Here is a 9,784-nt window from a genome sequence, read left to right as displayed (position 1 = left end):
GAAGGCCGCCCAAAGTGCTGCCGGAGCAGCCGCGCGCCCGAGCGGCGCCCGAGTCGTGATCCGCTGGGCGCACACGCCCGCGCACCGCGGAGCAGCGGCAGCCGCCGGCCTGCGCACCCCGAAACCGACCGCTCGTCCCGCCACGGCGCCCGCCGCCCACCGTTCCGCCCGCTCCCGGGGCGCCGGGATTATCGCCTGGCCGCAGGGATTCCAGGATCGCCGCGTTCTAATCGGCCTGGGAGGCCGCTCGCAACGCCTGGGAATTAAGCTAAATATCTGCGCGCTCCCTCAGCCCTTTGATTGCTACTGTGAGGAAGCCGGAGCCCAGACCAGGAAGAGGACGCAGAGCCGCTCCGCGCGCTGGAAGAGAGGGAAGAAAACCGAAAGTTGCGCCCTGTGAGCGCTCTGCCTCTGCCCCGGAGAGCGGCCACCCCGTGCAGTCGGCCGCCGGGAGGCGACTCTTCTGGGACCAGCCAAGGGGAGAGGCGAGGGGTGCCAGTCCTACTTTTCCCTCTGCCTCGGACAAAACACCAGCGTTTCGCCTGTGTGCTCTTCTGGAAATCCCTCCACCCTCCATTAATCGTTTGTCGTTTTAAGAAGAAAAAAAGGCAAACAGACAGGGGAAGGGAGCGAGCTGAGCCCGCCATGGGCCGTCCGTGCGCGCTAGCCCTCGCCGTGGTCTCGGCCTTGCTATGTCAGGTGGGTCACCGGGGGCTGGTGTTCAGATGAATGTTCCGGGGCCATCGGTCTTGGCCGGGTACTGGGCCCTGCTGTGTCTGCAGAGGCACCTGGGCCTTGCTGTGTCAGTTTCTAGTGGGTCGCCCCTGAAACTGCCGAGCCAGGTAGGGGCACCCAGCATGCAGGCCCACACAGGCGCAGAGCCCAGATAGCGACAAGGCTGGAGCCGGACAGGCCTAGCAGATTGGTGGTGGCAAAGCGAATCTGGGAGAGGCGAGCCAGTGGGCAGGTTCCGGGCGATGGGTGCGCCCAGCCTGGAGACCATGGCCCTTCTCCTGCAGGTCTGGAGTTCAGGGGTGTTCGAGTTGAAGCTGCAGGAGTTTGTCAACAAGAAGGGTCCCCTGGGGAACCGCAGCTGCTGCCGCGGCGCCGCGGGAGGCACGGGACCACCACAGTGCGAGTGCAGGACCTTCTTCCGAGTGTGCCTCAAACACTATCAGGCCAGCGTGTCCCCCGAGCCACCCTGCACGTATGGCAGCGCCATCACACCGGTACTGGGCGTCGACTCCTTCAGCCTACCTGATGGTGCGGGCAGCGGCCACGCGGCCTTCAGCAATCCCATCCGCTTCCCCTTTGGCTTCACCTGGCCGGTGAGTACCCCCGCCGGGCCGAGGGGTCCTGGAAAAGGCCTAGAGCCCCAAATTCACAACACCAAGGCACGTCCTCTCGGGGCTCCCACGCTGGCACAGGGAAAGGAGCCCCCTCCTCGCCCCGTCCCTACCTGGGGCTATTGGTAAAGGTGCCAGGTGACAAGCCAAAGCTTCCCTTCTGGTCGCCCCCTCCCGCCTCTCCCTCGCGTGGGTTTAGACTCAGAATACTGAGGCCAGCTGTTCCTGGCCCTCCCTCCCTCCCCAGCCCCTCTGGTCTCTCGCAATCTTTCCTAAAGCACAATATCCTGTATATCTGGCTGAGAAAACATGGCAGGAAGCCACTCTTGAAAAAGTTCTTCCATTCCCTTAAGGGAAGTGAAAACAGGCAAAAAGATAACCCTCCTAAGGCCCTTCCTCCTGCCACCATGCTGTCACTGTGGTCGTGCTGTTTGGGACATTTCTGGTTTCTGTCATGCAGGGCACTTTCTCTCTGATCATTGAAGCTCTCCACGCAGACTCTCCTGATGACCTCACAACAGGTAAACAAAGCTCCAGGACTTTGTACCTTGAGCTTGTTCTTCCACCCCCCCTCCAACAGCAAACCTTCCATCCTGCATGTCCACTCATATAGTTCAGGAGGACAGTGAAGTGCTGCCCTCACAGATGCTCCCTGCATCCCATCCCACCTCCTGCTTCCCATCCCCTCACCTCCACTTCTGCCCCACAGAAAACCCAGAGAGGCTCATCAGCCGCTTGGCCACTCAGCGGCATCTGACGGTGGGAGAGGACTGGTCCCAGGACCTGCACAGCAACGGGCGCACAGACCTCAAGTACGCCTACCGCTTCGTGTGTGATGAGCACTACTATGGGGAGGGCTGCTCTGTCTTCTGCCGCCCACGAGACGATGCCTTTGGCCACTTCACCTGTGGGGAGAGAGGAGAGAAGGCCTGCAACCCTGGTTGGAAGGGCCAGTACTGCACAGAGCGTGAGTCCCCTCCCCAGCAGAGTGGTGGGACACTGGGGGGCATCTGTGCCTAGCTGAGGGCAAAGTGCCTTGAAAGTTCCCCAGTTTCTAATGTGTTATAACATTTGGATGTTATAATCTCCCAAGAGGCTTATCCACCATCAGAAGTGGCCTTTCTTAATCAGGGATTGTTTCACCACCGGGCCAGGGTCAGGAACTCAGCCTGCTCTACTGGCCCAGGGTGTGGATAGCAGGGTGGAGGAGAAGAAGGAAGGAAGGAAGGAAGGAAGGAAGGAAGGAAGCAGGGAAGCAGGGGAGAGAGAGAGTGTGCGGGAGAGGTGGATTCCAGAGCTCAGAGCAGATTCTGCCCAGACAGCCGCTCCCTGGGTGTTCTCTCCGAGTGGCTCTGTGGTGGCCTTGACTGTCCAGCTCTCCTTGGCCACATCCCTGTCTTATGTACACACCCATGCTGCTTTGTGCACACAAACACATACATAGACTGCAGCAATGGGGGCACCCAGGAAGGCCACTGTTGTTGGCGTCATCTATGGACAATGTCCACATGGACAAGCACTTTTGTGGCCTAGGGGTGGGAGGCCTGTCTGCAGTCATGGGCTGTCTGGGCTCTTTTGCCTATTCAAAGGTGTGCAGGGCAACCAGCTTGGATGAGGGATGTGTCAGTGGTGAAGCCAGGTTTTTCTGTCATCTTCCTAGGTACTGAAATGTCACAGGTCCTCAGAGGAGGGTTTGTGTTACAGGAAACAGCCTGGGTAGGGGTGGGGCTGGTTGAGCTTCAGGGGGCTTCCATCTTTCTGGGCCCACAGGCTCCCGAGTCTCCATTCTCTGGGTGATCAGGAGTCAGAGGGTCCCAGAACTCTGTAGAACTCTGGTCAGAAGGAGTAGTTGAGCTGCCAGCTGTCTTTTAGGCCGGGAGGCATGACCTAGGAGGCACAGGGCCTGGTCTATCTGAGCTAGTCTTCGTGCCCCTGGTCCCCAGTCCAGGAGCTATAGGCCCTGAGTCTGCTCAGCACAGCCCCTTTTTAAGCCCAGCATGGTCTGGTATTGGCTTTGTCGCATTAAACACTTGGACTGGTTGCTTAAGGCGTTTCATAACCAGGCAAGTGAACCAGCGCGCCTGGTCCGGCACCACCCTGGCTCTTCTCCCTCCCCTGTTGCTGGCTTTGCCCACCCTCTTTTGGGCAGCCATAAACTTCAACTTTCCTTCTTATTCAAATACTTTCCTGGCCGCTCCCCGCCCTGCCGCGCGTGCCATAGATTAGCTCTCTCAGGGCCTGGCCTTCGTGCTGCTGAGGCGCACGCGTGTGCGCGTGTGCGGGTTTTCGGCCGCACAGAGGGGGTCGGGGGAGGGGAGGCCGCATTGTGGCCCCGGGGCAGCTGCTGGGAGAGCGCAGACAATAGAGCAGCTGTCCTGCCCGGCACTGCACACCAGCTGTCCACTCTTATCTACACACACTTTCTGGGATATGAAGAGGTGGAGCTTTGTGCTTAGAACGGGGAAGTGGGGGGAGGGGCAGAGGGGGAAAAGACTTCTGACCCTCAGAGAAGAAAGGGGGTAGGTGGGGGTGGGAGCTTTGAGCCCTCTTTTGTCCTTGTGCAACTGTATTAAGAAGAATGCTGTCCTGAGGGCTGAGTGCGGGCAGCAGTTACCAGGCAGTGTGGATCAATACTTCACCAGATTGGGGAGATTAACTCAGCCGGGCTGGTCACAGGGTGCCTCACTGCCTCCTCTCCTTGCTCCCAGCGATCTGTCTGCCTGGCTGTGATGAACTGCATGGGGTCTGCGACCGGCCAGGGGAATGCAAGTGAGTTTCCCCAGCTCTCTGGTCCTGCTCCACAGCTAGGGTGGGAGTCTCTAGGGGTTGAAGCCAGTGGGTGAGCTGGGGTGGGGCAGTCCTCTCCTGGGGTTTTCACTGGACAGATGTGTGGGATTCTGTAGGGGCTTGGGGGTCACACCTGAGTGAGAAGGCTGACACAGAAAGAGTGCTCCTCTCTGAGGTCCCAGCAAACTGCTGACTGATAAACCTGGGTCGAGTTGACAGATGGGCCCCCAGCTGCACAGCATGCCTGGACTCCGAACCCTGGGGGATGTGCCAAGTTCCTGAGTCCAAGCCGGCTGGAACAGCACCTAGTGGGTGCTGCTGGACAATGGTTTCTCATCTGTGAGGCCTGGCCTCTGCATGACAGTGGGTCCTGTCCTCCAGGTGCAGGGTCGGCTGGCAGGGCCGCTACTGTGACCAGTGCATTCGGTACCCGGGCTGCCTCCATGGCACCTGCCAGCAGCCATGGCAGTGCAACTGCCAGGAGGGCTGGGGTGGCCTCTTCTGCAACCAAGGTGAGCACTACCCCTACCCTGCCTCCCACCTTCCCCACGTGCTGGCCTGTGCATGCTGGCAACTTTGGCCAGTCTTCCTTACCGAGCCTGTGTCTCACCTGCCTACAGATCTGAACTATTGCACCCATCACAAGCCCTGTGAGAATGGAGCAGCTTGCACCAACACGGGCCAGGGCAGCTACACCTGCTCCTGCCGACCCGGGTACACGGGTGCCAACTGTGAGAGCGAGATCAACGAGTGTGACGCAGGCCCCTGTAAGAACGGAGGAAGCTGCACAGTACGTAGTGGTATAGCTGACCCGACCCAACCCTGGATGGGGCCCCTTTAGAAGCTTCTGCGAGCCTCCAGGCGTGGCTTTAGGAAGTGTATTCTGATCTCCTCTGTTATGCAGGACCTCGAGAACAGTTACTCCTGCACCTGCCCACCTGGCTTCTACGGCCAGCACTGTGAGCTCAGCGCCATGACCTGTGCCGATGGGCCTTGCTTCAATGGGGGACGATGCTCAGACAACCCAGACGGGGGCTATGCCTGCCACTGCCCCGTGGGCTATACCGGCTTCAACTGTGAGAAGAAGATTGACCACTGCAGCTCTTCACCCTGCTCCAATGGTAAGAGGCAGTCGGTCTGGCTGGCTGGCGTGATCTATTAATATGTTCATTTGTAACTGAAAGATTGGCAGTTCAGTTCCAATCAGAAATGTATCTGGGAAAAAATGCCAAGTAGCAGGCTTCTGAAAGCCAGCCATGGAAACCCCATGGGCACTGTCATACACACGGCTTGCTGAGAGTCAGAGTTGACTTTGGAGACGGGTTTGGTGTTTTGGGTACCATGGCTTTGTGAGGAAGCTTTGTCCTGCTGAGACAGAGGCTCTACTCTGGTTTTCAAACCCACCAGCGGCTCCTCTCCCTGTGGTTCAGTACTGTTGCATCGAGCACTACTCATAGTGATCCTATGAGCAACAGATCTGAAGCCTGTCCTGTCCTGGGCCACCCTCATCACCTCTGACACATTTGAGCCCATTGCTGCCGTCACTGGGTCAGTCCATCTCATTAAGAGCCTTCCTTTCTTTCATTGACCTCCCACTTTTCCTAACAGGATGTCTCTTTTCAAGGAATAGCCCCTTCGAGCAACATGCCCAAAGTGTGAGATGAAGGTTTGTCAACTTTGCCTTTCAGGAGCATTGTGGTTGCACTTTCTCCCAAGACATCTGTTTGTTTTTCCTGGCACTCCATGGGATATTCTGTTCTCTTCTCCAGCACCACAACTCAAAGGCAACAATTCTTCTTCTGTCATCACTATTCATTGTCCAGCTCTCAGACACAAAGGAAGTGATTGAAAAGATTTTGAGTTCTACAGCTTCCCAGAAGCCCTCTGACGGGTCAACAAGAAGTTGACTCAACAGTTTGCATGTTTTAGTGATCACTTTGTGAGGAGCTTTGAGACCTGATTCTGCTGAGCTCTCTGTGGAAACTTTGTCCTGGGGTCCCCACTTTCCAGCAGGGACAGATGGACAGGATCTGCAATCTCTTTTTATGCTGAAAGAATCTTGGGGAGATCGTGAAGTGAATACTTGAGTTGACATGGTTTCTGGGTGCCTGGTACCCTGCCTGCCCTGTAATGCTACTTGCTCATGCTCACCCCCCCAGGGCTGTGGGGGACATGGCTGTGGCGTACTGCTTCCATATCTAGTGTCTAGGGACAGGTGAGGACTGGGGGCAGGTGTGTCCTGCTGACAAGGTGCTTCCTATGGCCATTGGAGGAAGCTCGTGGGGCCTGTGGACAGGCTTGGCCCTGATACTGTGGGGTCTCCTCCTTAGGCATTTGTAGAAGAAGTGTGACTTTGCTTTCAGTGTAGAAGATGATAGCAGGACTTGTGATCAAATGCTATCTCTTGTTTGTCTCCACTTACGCCAACAAGGACTATGTTTTCTATTTAGAGGCAGGGTGGTGTGAGATTTTAGAAAATCTGGCATGAATGGGAAGACCTGTCTGACCTTTCTCCTCTCACCTCCTGTCTTCCCTGGCCGTGTCACCACGGTAGAGCCTCTGGAAGCTGGGTCTACGAGACCCTTTTTGGTTCTTTGAAGGCAAGTAGACAGTGTCTGCATCTGTCTGTTGCTGTGTTCAGTGCTTGTCAGCACACACCTGTCAGTGCACCTGCAGTCACTGCTCAGGTGATTAACTTTACCTGGTGAGCTGGACTTGGAGTCTCCACAGTGGGTTAATAATCGGCCAGATGGCATATTCATCAACTATAAACTCGGCAAGGTCAAAGGCTGTCTTTCATTTGTGGGTCTGGGTCTTTTGGGTCCTCATCCCTGGAAGAGGTGTCAGCAGGTTCCAGACAGTGAGTGATGTGTTCCTCTTATGTTTCAGGGGCACAGTGTGTGGATCTGGGCAGTTCGTACGCATGTCGGTGCCCTGCTGGCTTCTCTGGGCGCCACTGTGATGGCAACATGGATGACTGTGCATCGCTGCCCTGTGTGAATGGTGGCACCTGCCAGGATGGCATCAACGATTACTCCTGCACCTGCCCCCCAGGATACACCGGCAAGAACTGCAGCACCCCCGTCAGCAGGTGTGAGCATGGGCCATGCCACAATGGGGCCACCTGCCATGAGAGAGGCCGCCGCTACGTGTGTGAGTGTGCACGCGGCTACGGCGGCCCTAACTGCCAGTTTCTGCTGCCCGAGCCGGGGCCAGTGGTGGTGGACCTCACCGAGCGCTACCTGGAGGCTCAGGGCGGGCAGTTTCCCTGGATCGCGGTCTGTGCCGGCGTGGTGCTGGTTCTGCTGCTGTTGTTGGGGTGCGCGGCCGTGGGTGTTTTCATGCGACTGAAGGCTCAGAAGCGGCAGCTGCCAGGTGACGTGTACCGGGCGGAGGTGGAGACCATGAACAACTTGGCCAGCTGCCAGCGCGAAAAGGACGTGTCTGTTAGCATCATTGGGGCCCCACAGATCAAGAACACCAATAAGAAGGCGGACATGCACGGTGACCATGGCGCTGACAAAGGCGCCTTCAAGGCCCGCTACCCGACCGTGGACTACAACCTAGTGCAGGACCTCAAGAATGAGGACCCTGACAGGGATGCCCACAGCAAGCGCGATGCCAGGACCGAGCCTCATGGCTGCGCCACACTCAGGGGGTGCGTGGGGCACTGGCTGGGGGTGGGATCATGCATGAGTCCCAGGGCACAGGTGGGTCAGACGTGGGTACAGACGCATCCTGGGGTCCTCTGTGCCCCTCAATGCACTGGGATCCTGTGGTCTTCTTTACTCAAGGGGTGTGTGGGCTTTGGACAGGAGGAGGAATGAGATGGGGTGCAGGTGGGATGGGCACTGATGAGTCCAGGGCTGGGCAGGTGGGCGGGCCAGGTAGGAGTGCTCTCTAGCTCACGGCTTTTTCCACTTTGCTTTGCTGTGCTTACGGGGTGCGTGGGGCTGGTGGAGTGCCGATGGGTCCAGGGCTTGCCATGAGGGGTGGTGCTCCTCAGCTTACGGGGATGCTCTGGTCTGCTGTGCTCAGGGGTTGTGCAGAGCACCGAAGAGTATCCTCTGCTTTAGGGGTGGTTAGGATGCAGACATGGCGCAGTGTGATGCAGATGGGTCCAGGGCTGGGCACGGATAAGGGTGGCTTCCAACTCACAGTGACCCTACCCCCTGCTCTCTAGTGGGGAAGCGGCGGAGAGGAAAAGGCCAGAATCCTCATACTCCTCGTCCAAAGACACCAAGTACCAGTCGGTGTACGTCATCTCTGAGGAAAAGGATGAGTGCATTATCGCGACTGAGGTTGGTGTAGGCTTGTGTCGGGATGTTGGGGTCTAGATAATGGGGTGTAGTGTGTAGCTCATGTTGGGGGATCTGGGCATCAGGACTTGGTACCAAGGTTTTGGGGGACCTTGGTGTCAGGGCTTGGTGTCAGGGTTGGAGCATTGAGGTCCGTGTTGGGGTGTTGGGACTCATTTGAGGGTCTGGGCTTCAGGGTTTGATGTTGGGGTGTTTGGATACCTGAGCATCAGGGCTTGGTGTTGGGGTGTTTGGATACTTGAGCATCAGGGCTTGGTATTGGCTCACTTTGGGGTGGACATCAGGTCTTGGTGTTGGAGAACTAGAACACTGAATCTTGTGTCAGAGTGTTAGGGAGTCAGAGTTGGGATTTATGTCGGAGTGTTGGGGTGTCTCTACATCAGGACTTGGTGTGGCTTAAAACACTCATGGTGGGGTTGGTGTGTTGGTGTTGAGAATCAATGTCAGAGTTTGGTCAGTGGGGTTTGATGTGGGACTGTGTTGGAGTGTGAGGATGTCGGGATATAAATCCTGAGTGTTGGGGTGCTGAGGTTCTAAGTAGGTCTTGCATTGAGGTGTCTGGGTTTTGCTTGAGGTAGTGGGGTTCATGTTTGGGCTGTAGGGTTTGGTGTCAGTGCATTGGTTTCAGTCCTGGGGCCCCATGTGGAGGCCATGCGACTTGGCACCAGGCTCAGTGTGGAACCTCTGAGATGTCACTGCACACTGTCAAGGTATTGGGGTTGGTATAAGGGCTCCACGTGGGGTCTAGTGATGGAGTTTGATGCAAGGGTTGGGACAGGGAACTATGATGCCAGGACTTGGCACTGGGGTTCATTCAGAACAGGGCCAGGTGAGGGGGTTTGAGTGTTGGACTGTCAGGATTCCATGTGGGCCTTGGTGATGGAGTCTGTGTAGGGACTTGCGTTGGGTCTCAGTGTGGGGGTACCAGGGCATGATATTTGACTTGTGACTGATCTTCTACTTTCTTGGAGATGAGGATGATAGAGAACCCAAGAACTGTATGTCTATATCCTCAACACATCTCCCTTCTATCCTGCGATTTCTCTAGGTGTAACATGGAAGTGATATGGCAAAATTCCCATTTCTCTTAAGATACATAGAATTCCAAGGATATATGCCCCAACGGATGCTGCTGTAAGAAGAGAGGGAGGCCCCAGACTGCTGCTGAGAAACTAAATTCAGACCGAGCTGGTTCTCTTCCTGAAGTTAGCAAGCGCCTCCAGCCGCCCGCCTGGGCCCACGGCGCCTGTTGCACTGCTCTGACTTTCCGTTGCACTATGGACAGTTGCTTTGAAAAGATTTATATTTAATGGACGGACTGACTGACGACAG

General features: G+C 56.7%; 1 protein-coding gene across 1 annotated transcript; it reads left to right on the top strand.

The window, feature by feature from the left end:
- The first annotated feature begins 645 nt into the window (after positions 1-645).
- Positions 646-8,470, top strand: DLL1 (delta-like 1 (Drosophila)). The gene is made up of 10 exons (XM_006902410.1): positions 646-699; positions 1,020-1,328; positions 1,807-1,867; positions 2,056-2,313; positions 4,055-4,115; positions 4,515-4,645; positions 4,754-4,923; positions 5,038-5,254; positions 7,023-7,791; positions 8,317-8,470. The coding sequence occupies exons 1-10, from the start codon at positions 646-648 to the stop codon at positions 8,468-8,470; spliced, it is 2,184 nt and encodes a 727-aa protein (XP_006902472.1).
- Positions 8,471-9,784: the final 1,314 nt, after the last annotated feature.

This window comes from Elephantulus edwardii, unplaced genomic scaffold (assembly GCF_000299155.1).
Source record: "Elephantulus edwardii isolate Elephantulus edwardi_28Jun2011 unplaced genomic scaffold, EleEdw1.0 scaffold00409, whole genome shotgun sequence".
Lineage (NCBI taxonomy): Eukaryota > Metazoa > Chordata > Mammalia > Macroscelidea > Macroscelididae > Elephantulus > Elephantulus edwardii.
Note: the sequence above shows the minus strand (reverse complement) of the source record. Positions and strands in the feature narration are given on the sequence as shown.

Coding starts and splice junctions, on each gene's coding strand:
- DLL1 (XM_006902410.1), top strand. CDS start 646: ATGGGCCGTCCGTGCGCGCTAGCCCTCGCCGTGGTCTCGGCCTTGCTA. Junction 4,116..4,514: donor GACCGGCCAGGGGAATGCAA/GTGAGTTTCCCC, acceptor CCTGTCCTCCAG/GTGCAGGGTCGGCTGGCAGG. Junction 5,255..7,022: donor CTCTTCACCCTGCTCCAATG/GTAAGAGGCAGT, acceptor CTTATGTTTCAG/GGGCACAGTGTGTGGATCTG.